The sequence below is a fragment of the Parasteatoda tepidariorum genome, chromosome 1 (genome assembly GCF_982258835.1).
Source record: "Parasteatoda tepidariorum strain Cologne lab strain chromosome 1, Ptep-v5.0, whole genome shotgun sequence".
In the NCBI taxonomy this organism is placed as follows: Eukaryota; Metazoa; Arthropoda; class Arachnida; order Araneae; family Theridiidae; genus Parasteatoda; species Parasteatoda tepidariorum.
Genome location: NC_141755.1, coordinates 22,501,874 through 22,520,874, shown reverse-complemented (window position 1 = coordinate 22,520,874; position 19,001 = coordinate 22,501,874). Strand labels below are relative to the sequence as shown.

The following is a 19,001-nucleotide window of genomic DNA, read 5'->3' as shown; positions in this document are numbered from 1 at the left end:
TACACTATGTTCATTATCAATAAAAAAATTATCAAAATATTTTGTAGAAAATTCGAAAAGAATAGATTGAATTTCGAATGGAAAAAAATGTCACCTTGAACTTTCAAGCGTAAATTTTTTTTTGTATCGAACAAGAAAGTTTCGTTTTCACAATAAAATTGGTTAGTAATTTTTATCTCAATAAATTGCTGAATTTATAATTTATTCATATTTGTATTTCTTCATAGACTTTATGCTAAGTTAAAACATGTATTGGTTTTTCAATGCAAAATTAATATTAATAAAGTTTATTCTAATTTTAAAAAAATTTTCTTGTGTTTTTACACATTCTCGAGAAAATACCAATGCTCCCCAAGAGTTTTAAACACCCATTGGAGTGGAATAAGAGAATATGCCGTATAGTTGCGGTTTTCAATATTTTTCAATTGGGGTACCCTAAGGGATCGACTTTCGTCTGGCGGAACCCTCAGACTTAACGAATAAATTTCATTAGCAATTGTGAACGTATTAAATAACGAAATACTATTAATTATTTTGAAAATATTTCAACAAGTCAGACAGTTGTCTGGAGCAACATCTAGTCTAGTTTTTAATTTGATTTTAATATATGCAAACACGGAAAAGGAATTAGATGAAATATAATTTCCAATAGAAAAGTAGCCATTATAAACGTTGAGAACCTATATGTACTTCTTCATTGTTGAATTAGGTTATTTTTATTCTAAGCTAAATACTAATGCCGTTTTTCATGTGCTTTTCATTATTCATTCATCATATTGTTATTAGAAAAAGTATTGAATTTACATTTTTCACAAGTATTTTAATTAATTAATAATACATTTAATACCAGGTTTTGAAAATCACAACTGATTTTTTTTTTAAAAATCTAACTTTCATAACCCACCCATAGAACCTAAAGGTTCTACGGAACACTATTAGGGAACTTCTGTAGAGAGTCAACTATTCAAATGTATAGTGTCAACTAATAATTTCCTTTCACTGTTGCTAGAGAAAGCTCGCCCCCTTGGTCGAGAGCCGAGAAGAAACTTTAAGAAAAGCGTTGTTGTGACGTCACAGTCGATTGACCTTGAGTATTATTGCTCAAGCTAATTAGCCTGAGATCGATTCCATTTTAGATTAAATAAGCAGAAATTATTATTGACATCAAACTAAAAATATATGCAGATTTTATTCTGTGACGATGCAATCAACAATTTGCGCAAAGAACTAAAAAAAAAAAAAAAAAACTGTGAAATAACTTACGTAGTAGTGAATTAAGAGATTATTTTTAAAGTAATGTTAATAGTCTTAGAGATAAATATCTTTTTTTCAGATTTATTTTATTTCATCTATTTATTTTTGCACTGATAGGACAGACCGAAATTTGAGTGAGATTTTTTTTCGAGAAAGGTTTTTTTTCCTTTCTCGAGAAAAAATTAGAATTAATAAAGTCTTTTCCAGGTAGATACATTGATTCAAATTCTATGGATTGCATTGAACGAAGAGTTTAATGGAACAGCAGTCGAATATTAATTAACAATAAAATAAACGAAACTGAGTGCGCTCTTAATAGTTTAATCCTGATCTCGTTTGAGCCAGTGGAAGAACAGAATAAATTTTCCAACATTACTTAGATGACCTTTTGCAGAATTAAAAAAAAAAGTCAGACTTTAATTAAATTATTAATAAATTTTGGTTCAGATGTTCAATATCAAGAGTTCTTCACACTGATAAAATATATTTTCTAGAATAGAATATAAATCTCCAATAATCTATACAAGTTACAACGCATGCACAATTAAAACATTAGTATAAAAGCTACGCAAGAACATTAATTCCAGAATGAATTGAATGCAAAATGACTGAAGCTGAGGATTTTATACTGTTTAATCCAGGTCTCAATTAAACTACACTGTAACAAAAGAAATGTCTTAATTATGACATTCAACGTGAAAATTATAAAAATGATAACATTACTGAAATATCTCAAAAAATATTAATTTCGAGGAAAAGAACATTAATCGCGATTAGAACATTAATTAATAATGAACTGATGCACTACTAACTAAACAAAGTATTTTAATCGATTAACCCATTCTTCAATCGCACGCACTGAACGCAAGACATTTGTTAATTCTGGTATTCAACTTGAAAATTATTAACTAGATACATAACATCATAACTAAAATATATCTCTAAGAACACTAGTTTAAATGCGACGAAAGAGCATTAATTAATAATGAATTGATTTCACCACAAATTATTTTAATCAATTAATCCAGATTCCAATCGAATTGCACTGCAACACAAGAAATTTCCTAATTATGACATTCAACGTGAAAATTATGAAGTAGAAAATGGCAACATTCTTAAAAAATCTCTAAAACATTCATTTCAATGCGACGCAAGAACATTAATTAATAATGAAGGGAATCAAACAGAGTGTTTTTAATCGATTAATGGAACTCGATTCGACTAATTGCCTTCATAGCGCGTTCCCCTCTCTTCCTGATAATTCACCAGAAAAGCATTCGACGCAGATGTTTCGCTCAGTCACTCGATTAGGCAGAGTAGGAAAGCGGGAATTCTCGCAAATCCACATTTACGAATTTCAGGAGAAAAGCCTCCAATTCTCGGAAATCCACATTTATAAATTTCAGGAGAAAAGCCTCCAATTTATATTCCGAAAATACATTATCACACATAGAAACTAGAAATTATAATAAAAAAGTTTTTTTTTTAGCTCTTTAAAAGATTTGAAATAAAAATGGCATTTTTCTGAGAATTACTATTTATTGAAAGATTAAAGACGGAAAAAAAAAGAAACTTTTTAAGGCTCGAAAAAACGAATAACTAACTTGTAATTCAAAGGGAAACATAAGAAGATGACGGAACTATAATGGAAAGAGGATGCAGTTGGTGTTGATGGTCTAATTGGGTACTTGCAACTCGAGAAGAAGAAGATCAATGGCACACAGACACGTGACGTCAGCATATTGTTTATAAACAAGATAGCGTGTTAAAGTGGAGATAAGTTTTTCTACATAAGTTAGAATGTTATTTAATGTTAAGTAAATTAAATGCAATGCCGTAACGCACATCGAATTTGTTAAAAAGTAATTCATTCTTGTCTACGTTTTACATAACTTAGATTTATTATTTATGTATGTATTTTATTGTAATCGTGATTATTTTAGTTTTGAGTATCTTTGTCTCTGTGTTAACTAAGAAATAAATAGTGAAAGAACAACGCAATAAACAAGATATTGCTTTTTAGACCTATTGGAAGAAGAAAGCGGGGAAGGCAGCGGTTGAGATGAGCTAATTCTGGATGGAGTCTGATTTTCTTGCAATTAGTGAAAATAATTGGAAATCAAAGATAAATCGTAAGTCGTTATGGAGAATTCTTCAGAGGAAGGCATTGCCCACATTGGACTGTCTGGCCAACTATGATGATGAAGAATATAAAAAAAAAAATAATCTTTCAAACAAACAACTAAACACCGGGTAAACTAAATAAAAAGTTTAAAACTATCTAAATTCTGGAAAATTAATAAAATAATAAAAATAAAAGTTTGCTTTATTTTATCCATAAGCCCAAAATAAATCTACGGTGGGGGGGGGGAATTCTGCACCAGATCCATGAGTGCAGTTACAGAGGGTGAAAAACAGACCTTATGGTTTTATTACAGCTCAGTGTGGGCCAGAAGACCATGATCTTTGGCCAAAAGTCAAAAATTAAATTTTCAACTAAAATATGTGTAAGCAATTTTAATATAGCCCAAATTAAGTATTTATAATCATTCCAAACATTATAATTTACTTTTTGGACCGACAAGAATACAATGTATTGAAAAATAGGTTAAAGTTTTTTTTTTTCAAAATGTAACTTTTAAATATTTATTTCAGAAATATATATAGGAATTTCACCTTACTGTTACATTTTTATCAGAGTAATTAGTCTGAAATTATAGAAAAATTTTTCAATTTGTTGGATTAGTTAATACTCTTGACAAAACTCATAGTTTATATCTTATCATTTGACATTTTACAAAGTTTGATGACCTTCGAAACTTAGTTCCCAAAAGTTCCAAGAAGTAATTAGCTAAACCTTTTTTATGTTCTCTTCTTCGATGTTTCTTCTTTCCAAAAAATTTGCCCCATTTTGCCCGTAATGCAAAGGTGGACTAAATATACCGAAAAACAAAAATTATGTTTCTTTTCTTCATGTTTTCGCGTTATTTTGTAATATTACTTCGGAAATGTGATTTGCTTTTCATTTTTAATATAAAATTACGAAAATTATTATACAGTCGAACACGTTTATAACGAGCACAAAGGGACCGTAACATGTACTCGTTAAATCAGAGTGCTCGTAATAAACGGGTCCTTAAGACAGTCGTGCAACCAGAAGAGGGGGGGGGGGCTTGGGAGGTCTAATGATTGAGTTTACTTAAAATTTAATTAATACTTACTTACTTTAAATACATTAATTAATTTAATTAAATACTTTTCCTAATTTAATGACAACTTACCCCCTTCCCTCGCGTTTCCTTATCATTTTGAAAAAAAAAATAAGACAGAAAGACTAGAAATATGAGAAAAAAGATTGCAAGACAGAAAAATATTGCTCGCTAAAACCGGGTCTTGCTCGTTAAAAGCGACTTCTGTTCCATAGACTTAACATTGATCCAACCAAAAATTCTCGTTTCTCTCGGTAAATCCAAGTTCTCGTTAAATCCGAGCTCGTTATAAACGAGTTGGACTGTATTTTCATTGCTATATTTAATTATTTAAAAGTACTATATTATTTTTTTTATTTTTGCTCGCCATAGTCGCCATTTTGCTTTTTTTGGGTATTTTTAGTCTATTTCAAAATTTCAACTATGAATTCAATTTACCTGCACATAAAAAACCCTAAATAAAAACCCCCAAATTTTGGAACAAATTTTATCGAAATACTAATTTTGGTCACGAAACCTTGGATGCTGACCCACTCTGCAACTGATGGGTTAAATTAAAAGTGTAACAATGAAAATGCTTAAAAAAGAAATGCAAACATTATACATAGACAGCATGTAACAAAAAATTTATATTTAGATTTTTTTATCATTATCTTGTGTGCACATTCTTTTAGCTTTACCTTATTAAATAAGAACAGTCGTTGAAAACCGTTTTTTTTTTAAAGGTGAATTAATTTCATTTCTCGCTGGTTTTTACTGAAACAAATATAAAAAATACACGAACACAAAAAATTAAATTTATTTTAAATATTTAAAGCACCGTAAAGAGATTGAATACTTATCAAGTAGCAATCGATTCCAGCTATTTAATGCAGTACAAATTTATGGCGTCATTGCCTGACTCCTTAATTGAGGGTCACGACTTTACGAATCTTATTTTCTTCTTAACGCTTGAAACAAAGATTTTTATCAATAAAGAAAAAAGAAAAGTCAATTTCTTTTCTTTATGGCATCTTAATCTAAACGAGAGAGACAATAAAAATGCAAATATGCCAGAAAAGTTCTGTAAAAGCTATCGAAGAAATGATGAAAAAATAAGAATATTTTAGAAAATAAGAAGGTTGCTTAATTTATTTTTCTTCCATTCTATTTTTTTTCCCCACGGAAACTGGAAAAAAAGAATGACGAAAACAACGATTAAATGACACCGAAAAATTCAAAAACAAATATTAAGGTCATAATCCTTTTTTTTTTAAAAAATCTAAGATAATGAGAATAAAAAAGTTATAAAGGTAGAAAAATGTCGCAGTGTTTTTTTTTTAAAGAAAACATCATTTTTAAAGTAAAATTAGATTTTAACAAATAAAGTAGCTTATACTTTTTTCGTGGATTAAAATCTGAGTTTTCTATTTTTCTTAGATGATTCTTGGTACTATTTTTTCTTTCTTTTATAATTGCAACTGAATACTTTTTAAAACGAATGAAATTTGTGAACGAATTTAAAATAATTTAAACTTAAACTATTTGAATATCAATAAACTTAACCAAATTTCAAATCACCTAAAAAACTAAGATTAAAATTTTAAAAAAATTCTATTCTCCATTGTAAGCACGAAAAATTTTATGAAAGAAGTTTACTAATTACTAAGTAATATTTAAATATTTGAATTTTGTTCCATTGAAATAGGCCCTTTTAAACCAATTTACTAAATTTCAGAAATTAAGATTTTGGGTTTAAGGTTTTTAAACGTTTTCAAAATCATTATAATAGTGTTGAAAAAGATTTAAAACTACTAACTCCTTAAAATTAAAATTTGGTAGCTCGGTTTAATGGAACATGAATAAAAAAAAATGCTTAAAAATATGAATTAGTTATTTAATAAACAGTTTTGAAATGAAGTATTAAACAGTAAATGAAGTTATTTAAAAAATAACGTTCATTTAGTTCTCCGTAAGTAACTAAGAAGGTAGAGATCTTCTCAGTTACTTACCCTTAATTTTGCTTACAGACGCTTAATTTTGATTCAAGTAAATTAGATTTAGGTACTTGAAATAAACAGAGTCTTTAAATTTGTCACTTTTTATGCATATTTTTTGGGCATATTCTCGTAAGATCGGCTCACTCTTGGAACATTCGAAGTCTATAGCTTTAACAAAGCTGCTAGCACTCAAAGTACTCGACGTTCTAAAGATTTATCATTTTTTTTGGAAGCACTTTATGCTCTGAATTTCAGGGTTCAATGGGGACGGCCTTGTTTTTTTTTTGGGGGGGGGGAAGCTGTTAAGAAAAGACTAAGGACTGTGTATAAGAGAAATGTAGACCTCTTACCGTGAGAGGGTTTACAACAGCGTTAAAAATATCCTAATTTTCAATCTCATTTAATATTGCATCCGAATTTCAAATTGCCATCAAAACTGACCCTTTTTCGTCCCAGCAAATGTCTTATACATTAATATTACGCTCAGGTTTATTATTTGGAAGCTGTAAAGTAAATAAAGCTACAAAAATATTGTTAGTATTTTACCACAAAAGGGTATGTCGCAATGTTGCCAACGAACTCTTGGGTCCATAGTGTAACACCATGGCACCGGTTCTTCACCTCCTGCATTTCTACAATAATTCTCTGAATTAAGCACCTCTGGAAAGACTTTAGGAGGACGGTTGTGATGATGAGGTTCCTGCAATCAAAAATATTGAGTTGATTCAAGCATAAAAGTTTTCTTTTTTAAGCAAATCTTAGAAGCTATTGGAAGAAAATATTTATTCCGCCTATGAAATTAAAAACTCTATATACAAAATACACAATGTATATTTGAAACAGTAGGAGAGTTCTGTAATGTGAAAACAATGGAACGCGCTTCGAATCGTTAAAACTATTGTCGTACGTAAAAAAAAGAAAAGAAAAAGCATAATAAGTTGTACATGTTATTGCAACCTTTTCGGTGAAATGAAAATTCGTATGAAATGTATGTGGGGAAAATTAAAATCTGATTGGTTGAATTTATGCAGACTGGTTGAATTCGATACAGTGGGAATGTTCCGTAAGCGTCACAAAATGATGAATCGGAAATGAATTTGTTATTGTCATACCTTTATTTTTAAAATTATTTGAAATATTGGAAAACAAATTACGACCAAATAAAGTATTATGAAGTAACGTTCTAACTATGAGCTGTGAACCAAGTGAAGGCTTTTAAATTGAAGCGATTAGAAACGCATTTGTTATTATTATTTGTTCGAATATTAAAAACAATAAAAGCATTAAATACTTAACATAAAAAATTTTTGTTTTATAATTTCTAAAAAAATCATTCTTATAATATAAAATAACAAAAAGAAAAGGAATTCGCACATTAATGGCTCTAAATAAAAATAAGGTATTATTTCTACGAATAAATATGTGCAGCCAACCAGTGAAAAACTAATTTATTAAGTTATTTCCATACTATATTACACATTTATTTCACAAATCCTGCAAATTAGAGGAATAGTGAACGTAAAAACAGATCGACTACAAGCAGATTTGAAAATTTGTAATTCATGACATGACGGTAAATTTCCAAACAATTGCAACAGATTATAATAAATTACATATCACATATAAAATTGCAGAAAATGAGACATAAATTAAAGTACCTGAACATCCCACCTCTGGCATGGAATACCAGTTTTAGTGATATTCGCCGTTCCTTGGTAAAAGCGACCTCGTCCTCTAATGCAATCATCTAAACAAAAATAATAAAAATGTTATTTATTAACATAAGTTGTAACACACTTCCTTTTAATCAAATACGTCGAACAAAATTAACTGCCTAAACTAAAGACACATAGTGAGAATTTATGCAGGATGACCCTTAGTCGACTGTCATATTTTAAACGTGAATATTCAGCACGGGCATAAACGGTACTTATTGGCTATAGTAGTGATTCCCAAAGTGGTCTATATCGATCTCCAGTGGTCGACGACAACCTGCAAGGGGTCCATGTCAAGTAAACAAAAAAATGAGGGTCCATGAAATAAAATGGAGCTCAACGATTGTGGATCTCATGTAAGCAGGTTGTGACTTTTAATTTTGGCATTTCATGACTGGAATAATCAACATACACTGATAGTACATATTTACCTACATTATAATAAATACATATATCTATCTACATAATTTATTAAAGTAGCTATGAAGTAAAACTTTAATTAAAATTTAAGTTATTAGGATTATTTTTTGATATATGAAACTGAATTATTATAAACTAGCAGTTGCCTGCAGCTACGCCCGCGTACGTTTTTATTTTCTCTGCGCGTAAGGTTTTGTTTTGTAACAAAAAAGTATTTTTTCACGGTAAATAGCCTAGTCTGTGTCAACTCTTTAGCTACCTAGACCTCCAACTTTATCTGCGTACAAGATCACGGAGATTTGTTGCTTAGTTTTTACGTGAAAACGTAATAAACAGATCGACAATATACTATTACGGTTTTGTATACAAACTTATTTCCGCAATTAGAATATTAGTAGTGGAGTACAAGTTTTATAGTGCACTATTTTATTCCATTTACATATTAAATTAAATTAGTATTTTTTTTGTTGAATTTAATTAATAAATGTATAGAATTAACATGTGTTTTTTTTGCTTAAGTTTTTTACGCTACACTTCACTACAGTTAGAAATTTAAATCTTTCATAGTGAGTAGCACTATACCAGCTGTCAAAAATACATTTGAAGTTGATGAATTTACAAAAAATCAATATCAGGTAAGCAGGGGGTGTACCCAAAACCGAAAAAAATATGGCAGGGCGTCTACGAGACAAAAAAGTTCAGGTACCACTGGGCTTATAGGAACCACACACACACACGAGTTGGCGATTGTTTTACCATTGTTGTTGTCAACACGAACATTGGTTCCAGTAACCAACAAGTACGAATGTCAATTTCACGATGTATTATCAAAACATGCAGAAATCTAACAGTATATCGCGATATTTTTTAAATTTAATTAATTTTTATTATACACTGGTCAATCTCTACGTTGCCCAAATGAAATTTATCAACACTCAAAATAATATCTTATTTAATAATTATATTTTAAAGTATAGTTTACGATATTATCGTTTTGATTCGTTATAGTACCGATAATGATCGCGATATTGCTGTGATAAGTGATTTGTAGGCTGTGATCAGCGTGTAAACTAGTATCTTGGCCTCATGATCGATTAACTTACATACTCATGTGACCTAAGCTTTAACTATAGATAACTACACTTAAATCAGTGTTAATTTGTAACTAACAGACTAAAACTAACTGACTATGAAAAAAAAACACTTCCCTTATTTATTTCAAACAAATTAGTATAACTTAAAGTTTTTTTTTTTTTTAACCGCCGTTGAACAGCTGACCCAAAGTTTTGAGTTTATGATTACTAATGTTCAATTCCGTAGTCTTGTAATTTTAGATCCAATCCAGATTACAAGAGAACTCCTGGATAAAGTATTTGGTGAAATTTGCCTTCGTGGAGGATAACCCCGCAAATGCATTACAGGAGGTGGTAAACCACAAAAACCTCCTCCAAGGTTAGCCTGACCGCAAGGCAGGTGCGAGCCGGGTGCGGAATTCGTATCCCCAGCCATCGTTAGGAGTCGAACCCGATTCACCTCATTAGAAGAGCGCTCTATCCTCTGAGCCACCACGGATCTAAAAGAAGTATAATATTTCAATTAAAAAATAAAAATATAGTAAAAATTATCATTTTACTGTTGATAAGATGTTAAAAGTGAGCTCTCCACAATTAGCCTTGCTGCATATGCAAACTGATAAATTCGATTCGATGCAAGTTTAATTCATTAAATTTGGTAATAAGTTTTAAGTATTTTAATTATTTTCAATAATTATCTATTTCAATTATTAATCACAAAAAGGTTTGATTGAACCAAATTCCGGAAAATCAAATTTTTGAAGTATTTAAAGTTAAAATAGATTATGGATTTAATTTCCAATATTTTTTGGTTTTAATTTTGCTTTATAATACATTCACTACAGAACAAAGTATTTAATAACCAGCAAGAATTTAAAAATATTTAATTAAAGTAAATTATGAAATTTAAATAAAAACTCGATGAAAAAAATATAATAAATATGCATTAGGTTTTAATTGTCACCATCATAATTATACACTTAAAAAAACACAAATTATGGCGTCAGTTGCCAAGTATTCCCTTTTATTGTCATTAAACGAGAATAAAAAAACATTAAAATAGAGTTTAAAATGATAATTACAAAAAATGAAGTAAAAAAAATATCAACGATGAAGTGATAAAATATTTAAAAGAAAAAGAACTTGGCTATAAGTATAGCAGATAAATTAAGAATGATGAGAGTTTGTTGCTCTAAAATTTGAGATGTTTTCTAATCCCAACAGAGCAAGAGAAACATTTTTATTATTATTATGATGTACAAATTAGCTGTGAGGAGAAAACGAGATAAAAAAAATAGAGAATTTTGATAACTTATCAGGTGATTAAGAACTATTAAATGTTATTTTTAGAAATACTTTTATTCACTTTTCTTTTTAATTGTTAACTCCTAATGCAAGGTTTAACTGCAAAGCGGCACTAGAAAATACATCGCGTCACGTGATATTCTTAACCCATAAAAATCGTACAAAATCCATCGATGGAGTAAAATAGCTCATAACATGCGTATTTATTCGTTTCCTGCAAAAAATGCGTTTCATCGCCCTGTTTCATATTTATCAATACCAGTTTTCCACGTGTTGTTGCACTGTTTCAGAGGGTAAAACTAAATGGTATAAACATAACAGTGCTAAAAAAAATAAAACAAAAACTATGGAACACTTGAATAACTTCTGATCGGAGTCTTCAGGTATAGTGCGCAGCTTTGAGAACTCCTCCAGACTAAAAGTCTGGGACTGTCTGCTGCTATGGTAACAACCTAGGGCTCATTTCTAATGGGGGTGCAATGGAGGAATGAATGTGTTGATTGGTTCACTCATGCTGACCGATGCGAAGATAAAGACAAAACTATTCACCCCACACCCCTATTCGAAGTGACTTTTAATCGTAACTATGGTACCCGCCACGACGCGAGACATATGTCGGGAGGAGTTCTCCTGAAAGTCGCACTATACTAAGCCTTAATTTTATTGGTTTGAGGGCTTAACCTTAAATAAGCTAATTAATTAATGCACACGATATTTTAAGCTATGAAACCAGACACAAAAGCATATTTTATCTGAATAAACATAACTTTACTTCGACGGCTTTGAATTCTTGACCCTCAAATTATGGAGGGTATCCGCAATCTCGAAAGTATGGTCTCAATAGTTTGGTCAGGAAGGAGAGTGGACGAAAGTTAGGGCTTCTATGGATAGTTTTTTTTTCCTCTTCAGTCTTTATATTTTTAAAAATTTCGATATAAATATCTGGCAACATTTAATCTCACTCTTATTTTTTGTTGTTGTAACATTTGACACTAAGTCAAGAGCAAGCTTATAAGACATACAAGAAAAAAAAAGTATGTGAAAAAAGTGGTATTACACATTTGTTTATACTTTACTTAGTGGATATTTGTTTCGATTACTTACCACTTGAGCTTAAAAAAAAAGAAGAGGGGGAAGGGAGAGCACTTCAGATCCAAATATTACTTAAAATGTTAATATATTATGGGAGACAGAACTATCATGCTTTAGCATAATAAATGCCAAGCATGAAATATATATGCTACTTTATTTTTTTATTTTTGAAAAAAGATTTAGCCTTTTCAAAGGAAGCTAATGCGGATACTAGAATTCTACAATTCTATCGAGAGAAAAAAGCCATAAATTATGTTTGTTTGTCTTATCCTGTTATTCATACGGAAGTTTTGGATAGTTAAAGTCCACTTGAGTCAAGTCAATATTCCGGATACACATTGATTCCGGTTGAATTAAGTCATTATTCACTCACATCCTATGAGTATCCAGAATATAAGTTACATCTAAGTTGTTGCGGTACTTAGAAAAATATATTTCCTTCATCGTTACTTCTCTTAACCAAAGTTGAAGATAGACGCTTACGGTGTACCACAACGCTCCTTTATTTCAGTCACGTTGTTCAATTGTTCTCTCGTAACTAGGATACATGAAAATTTAGTTACACTGGGTACCAAAACAACTGTCTACGGTCGAACTTGGAATTTTAGACTAATCCATCGTAAGGAAAAATGTCTCAAAATGTTATTGGAAAGGTAATAAATCGGATCATACTTTCATTTCTGTTTTATATCGTCCTCACTTATCGAGTTACCGTTTTTGCATTATGTGTATCACTGATTTGCCTTCAAAGAAACAAACCTAATCCCAATAATTCACTTCATTAAGAGTTAATCTAGGCAGATTGGTAAAAGGTATGGTACTTACACGTGATTTCATCTTGTTGCATATCTGTTAAATGTGCGTGAGAACAGGTCTCTTTCCCACCTTTCGATAATGTTGGTAGGTTGTGACAGTCAGGAAGTCGGAAGTGTCCACGAGATTTGAAAAATATGCCTCGTTGCTTGTTGTCTTCGGCGAGAGCCCACTCATTTAAACAAAAAAGCTCTTTGATGGCTATGCAATCTTCCCGGCATAGAGGTTTTAGGCGAGCCACCCCGTCTGCCCATTCACACCTGGGAAAGGCATACAGGCACAGAATCACTTCAGCAGCACTCCTGCAAAAGTTTAAAAAAAAATTTAATAATCATACATTTGTGAAGATCAAATATTCAAAATCAAAATATAAATACCACAAAATAACGTGTAAGGTATAAATATGAAAAAAAACATGGTTGTTTCGGTACTAAAGTAAAGCAAATTGTTACAGTTAATCCTTACTGGTTAGTCATTTGGCTACTGGTTAGTCATTTCCATAACAAGAAAGGGCTTTCGAAATAAATCAACATTTCATGCAATTCGATGCCTATTTCGAACAAACAAGGAGGGTGTTTAGGGGTGAACTGGCGGTGGTTGTACTGCTCATTGCAGTAAAACCACAAAAGAACTAATTCGAGATTAAGCTCCTCTAAACTGAATCCTAAAAACAAGATCGTTATCATTGAAGAGTTCTTTTTTATGTTTTGAATAGAATTAACCATAAATGTGATTAAGTCATTTGAGTTCAAATGTTCGACGCATCTGCTACATGGCCTTCTAATCTGTTATCAAGTTGCTTACACACACTTTGCAGTCTCATACTGCCAATGGTTGCCAATTTCTTCATTGGAGGTTCATAAACAGTGTCTTAGGCACCGTGTGACAGTGATTTATTCTTAACCATATAATAGTTAACAAGATTTTCGATGCATCTGATTAGAACATTCACAACTGAAAAAAAAAACTTAACATAATTTTCTATAACCGATTTACCGTTGTACCCACTAGTATAAAACAAATTGTATGTGTTCCCTCTCAAAGAAAAAAACGTTTTTGAGCATTAGCTACACTTCTTTCCTGACTGTGATAGACCAGGTCTATTCATACGAGAACAGATTTTTACACTAAATTATGTGACCGCACTCTGTGTTTTTTTTAAATTGAGGTCTGCTAACTAATATTGGTTGTGCATGCAAAAGTTAGAAAGTTAGCCAAGTTTTGCAAAATGTGAAATGGAATAACGAATTTTTTTCTCATTCCTTTCCAATGCTAAGGATTATGAACGAAAACTGAAAATGGTAAGTGAACAAGCTTACCTGCAGGGTTCGAATAATGATGTTACAAGTTCATTCCACAAAGCGTCTGCTATCTGTTCATTCAAAGGAATGATATGATTTTCACTTGTAAAGTTGTAATACACATGTCCAGAGCCATTCAAGTACTTCCTACACACTTGGCCAGTATAAGGAGCACAGTATCCAAGTATCTCCCCAGTACCTCCACCTAAAGGGCCATCTTCTTTCGGATTCTCAGAACCACTCCCATCTGCGTCCTCTGAGGGCCTTTTATCTTCCAAGGATTTGTTTTCTTCCTCAAACACTTCAATTTCGTTGGTTAGAGGACCTTCGTCTTCAGTGATGTCCTCCTCCTCTTCAGATCCAAGAACATCAGTAAGGAAGTTGTCTTCCTCCCAAAAATCTTCTTCTGAAATGACAGTTTTCGAGATTAATAGGATTACAATCTATAGCAGAAAAAGAGTAGTTTCAATTTTTTTGAAACATAAATTGTATTGAAAAGTCAATTTATTGGATGGTGTTACAATACAATGTAAACACAAAGAAAGATAGAACTTTAATTATCACTACTTGCGGTTTAGAACGTTGACAACAGTTTACTACATCTAATTTGCGCTTATTACAGCTTAAATGCGAACATCGCATTTTATATGCAAAGCGACATTTTCAAACAGCTAACTTCGTTTTCAGTTATAGAAATAGGCAATGTAAAGTATGAGCCTTTTTTTTTCATTTCATAATATGTTATCGATTAATTCTGAAGAATTTGAAGCCAAAATTTGTTTTAGTTATTTATAATTACTTAATTAAAAAAAGAAACATGATTGCTAGATTAGAAAAAAAAATCGTGCATTTGACAACTTTGATTTAATACTTTTGACTTGTTTAGTTGCGGGTGACCTGGCGGGTGATACGACAAGACATGGAAACTTAGTTCTGATATATAACCAAATGCTTTTTTTTTTCGAAATATTTGTTCATATTAATTTTAATTATAAAACCGAATTTTGGTTTATGTTTCGTTTTCGCTTTTTTTTTTACATTCTGTTTCCAGTTTCTCAGTTCATGACACAGTAATCTAAACGTCGAAAAAAAGAAAGAAAAGAAACAGCAACCGCAGCGCTATTTAGTGCAGGAAAAACCATCCACGTGCTGAGATAAAAATTTAAAGGTTAGTTCTGTTAACTTACCATCTCTTGGAGTTACATATATTTGGAAGTGCTTGACATCACTAACTACAGATGAGTTGAGGCTCTGGAGGGAATTGGTTGCTTTGCACGTGAAGCTCATAGTTTGGGTTGCATTCACAGTCAATTCTGAATGAGTAAATACTGGATCCTCCAAGATATATTCGTCCAACTGAAAATAAAAAATCATTCATTCAAGTTGATCAGGGTGCGTAGCCAAATCTTTCAACAAAAAAGCACCTTTTAGGTACTTTTTAAGCACTCAAAAATATTTTTAAGCACTATATACATAAACAAAATGCAAAATAATTTTCAAAGAATTTACATGATCATGATAAAATAACTAGTTTTTGACAAAGAACTTTTTTTCTTGATTATATTAGCCATTAAAAAATGACCAAGAGGTTTTTCGGTTTGATTTCAGATGGTGGGAAATGAAGCTTAAAATAGAGAATATCTTGCAAAATGCAGCAGAGTTGCACATGAAAGTGCAATAATCTCAACGAACCCAGCTCACCACACACACATGCGTAATCAAACCTGTGAAATGATCGACGCATCTCAATTACAATATTTCAATGGTTGGTTGTGATTGATTGATTGAATGTAGAGTTTAATGGCACAAGATCCAAATGTGGACATGTTGCGCCAAACACATATCAAAAATTAAAGTGCATACTTACTTATTTTCCATAAATAACATTAAACATTGATAAAATCATATAGAAACAATCAACGGTAACAATATTTCAATGAGCTTTATTTTAGACGCTGTTATAAAAAAAATACAAAAATAGGACGATTTTGGACAATAACTTGAAAAGTTATATTTTAGTCCTGTAAGGAAAAATTACAAAATCGGAGCTACTTTTGACAATAGTTGTAAGATTGTACATAAAATAAAACTATCAAATTTTAGCGATACTATATTTCCATTAAAGATTCTCAAGAATAAATTTTAAAAAAAATATCAATCCTATGCACAATTTAAAGAAAAACTACCACAAGAAACTCCACCATACAAAAAATCTTAAAAACTTTTCCCTTTTCCTAATCAGATTGGCTTCGCACATTGTGCAGATACAGATACAGTTGCAGTTATTTGCATTTGAAAATGTGCTACCGAGCCAGACTCATTTGCACGATTGCTTAGCATTTCCAGGATAAGATATTTTTTTGAAGTGAAGTGAACTCATCATCGATTCTTAGATTTAAAACCAGATATTCCGGGACTAGAAGCAAGAAAATTTGCATCATAAAGATTTGGTTGGGTGGAGTCAGTCTTGTCTAGTACCGTACTATTTCTTCGGTCCTGAATTACACGCCCACGAATAAGGTAGAAATGATTTCCGGCCTGTCTTTTTTTATCGCTTGTTTTCGAGAATGTTCTGTGATCAAAAGACCATAATAAATATCAGATTATTTTTACACTCACGCCATTATGGAAATTTGAATTCAGTTCATGCTTCGTGAAGTTATCTTTACAAATTTATATTGTACCCGGGCACGGAAAATACATTTTTTTCTGAATAGCCTTCTTAACACTAAATTCAAAAATAAAGAGAAAAGCATTGAGAATTTAATATTTGATTTTTATCTGAATGCAAACACTGCTTAGTATTCATATTTAAAATGTGAAAAAAATGAAAGTTTATAGAATCAATCTAGTTAAAATATCTTTGTTCCGCATTTTTTGGAGGAACGGAAAGGGGTATTTTTTTTACCCGTTCATTAGCATATAAAAAAAGGCACCTTCTTTGAAAACCTAGTTTTGATAGAAGGTGTTACAAAATTTATGCATTAAGCAATTATGTATACATTTTGACTTAATTATGCATAAAATGACTTGTTTTTACAAGTTAATAATTTCATTTCGATCCAATTTTGGGTTTACCACTACTAATGTTCAACTCCGTAGCCTTGTAATTTTAAAGCCAGAAGACAAGGGAACTCTTTGATCAAGTATTGGGAGAAATTTGCCTTTGTGGAGGACGCTTTGATGGAACTAACCCGCATTTGCGTTACACGGAGAAGAAAACCACGTGAACCTCCCACGGTTAGCCTGGCGGCAAGGGGACTCTAACAAATGATCCGTCTACCACTGAGGATATTTTATGTCAGCACTGTGGTCGGTGCGAGCCGACCAGCCATCGCTGGGATTTGAACCCGGTTCACCTCATTGGAAGGTGAACACTTTATTCCCTGATATACCACGGAACTCAATTAAATAATTGCGATTTTTTTTTATTCTTTCACAGTGTTGGGTTATATATTGTTCAGTATATCGGCTAATTAGAGAAAAGAATTAACAGCCACTCGCGAACTGTTTTTCGAAATTTTTTTGCTAGCAAAATTTCGTGGGTAGGTCATTCAATTTCATTCCTCAAAGCGTGATCGCGGGATTATCAGCACTAAACCTTTGACTGAAAAAAAAAAATGAAATAAAATAACAGTGTTAGATAGCATGAATTACGCAATCATGGGCATGAATTGATCAATTACGCAATCATGGGGATGAATTACGCAATCATGTGCATGATTTGGGCATGAAATACGCAATCAGAAAATGACAAAAAACAAAAACGCATTGCATTTTGTGTAGCGATCCACTTTAACACTAAAGCAACAGCAGTCACTCTTTTTTTCAGCTGGCGTTATTTTATTTAAGAGGGGCTAGACTCAAATTTTGCGTGAATCATTTTACAAGAACTTCCCACGGTTAGCCTGACCTTAAGGGGACTCTAACCCATGATCCGTCTACCACAGAGGATATTCCAAGTCAGCACTGTGGTCGGCGCAAGCCGGATGCGGAATTCGTATCGACTGGGATTCGAACCCGGTTCCATGCTTTGGAAGACTAACGCTCTATCCCCTGAGTGTTGAAATCATTAAATGAGTTCAATCCCTTCTTCCCAGACATAAAAATCTATCCAATCAATTAAAAAAACGTAAGAAGGAAAAAAAGCCGAGTGTTTGCAGCCTTTTGCTTAGGAAACTAGAATTTTATTCCCCGTTTTCAGTTACAAAGCTCAGCAAATGCTGCTGCTAACTTTAAAAAGAAAAAAAAAAACCCTTTAAAGTAAAGTACTTCTGCATGTTAAACCATTCCACCTGAGAATATTTGTTCAAGTGAAGTCATATTTCGTGACTGCCAAACACCTAAGTGTAGAATTATACTCATAAATGTGCTCATGCATGTGTGACTGAGCATAAACACCGAGAGTTCTTATTGGCTACGATTTGAACGCCGATTGAAAACGAAGCAGCACATAGAATCCCAACAAATCACGCTTTTTGAACTGTCGATGTCACTTTGTAAAGGTTTACCGCCAGGAGTTCCCTTGTTTTCTGGAATGGGTTCAAAATTCAATTGTCGTTAACCCACAATCGGGTCGGTTGTCCAACGGCCGTTATAAAAGGAAATAAAATAAGCCTAACAAATGACGTAATGAAATGAATTTGCTTAGCTTTCCATACCCATGAATTTTGTCACATCTATCCGATTGGATATCCGACATAGCCATTTAACTGTATTTTTAATCTTTTAGTACTTGGTTTAACTCCCAGTAGATTTAAACGTGCATTAATTATAGTTCGCGATACAGAAATAAGTTTTGAAGTGAAAATACATTTGACATGTTTTAAAGTCAAATCAA

At 31.8% G+C, this 19,001-nt stretch overlaps 1 protein-coding gene across 2 annotated transcripts in view; it reads right to left on the bottom strand.

The window, feature by feature from the left end:
• LOC107456337 (tyrosine-protein kinase transmembrane receptor Ror2) overlaps positions 1-19,001 on the bottom strand; it is a 239,832-nt gene that overhangs the window by 20,519 nt on the left and 200,312 nt on the right. For both annotated transcript variants that reach the window (XM_043039181.3, XM_087160306.1), the window contains 5 exons: positions 15,349-15,517; positions 14,180-14,567; positions 12,873-13,162; positions 8,101-8,189; positions 6,989-7,142 (listed from right to left, as the gene is read on the bottom strand). In XM_043039181.3, coding sequence (XP_042895115.2) covers positions 6,989-7,142; positions 8,101-8,189; positions 12,873-13,162; positions 14,180-14,567; positions 15,349-15,517 — 1,090 coding nt within the window. The remainder of the gene's footprint in view (positions 1-6,988; positions 7,143-8,100; positions 8,190-12,872; positions 13,163-14,179; positions 14,568-15,348; positions 15,518-19,001) is intronic.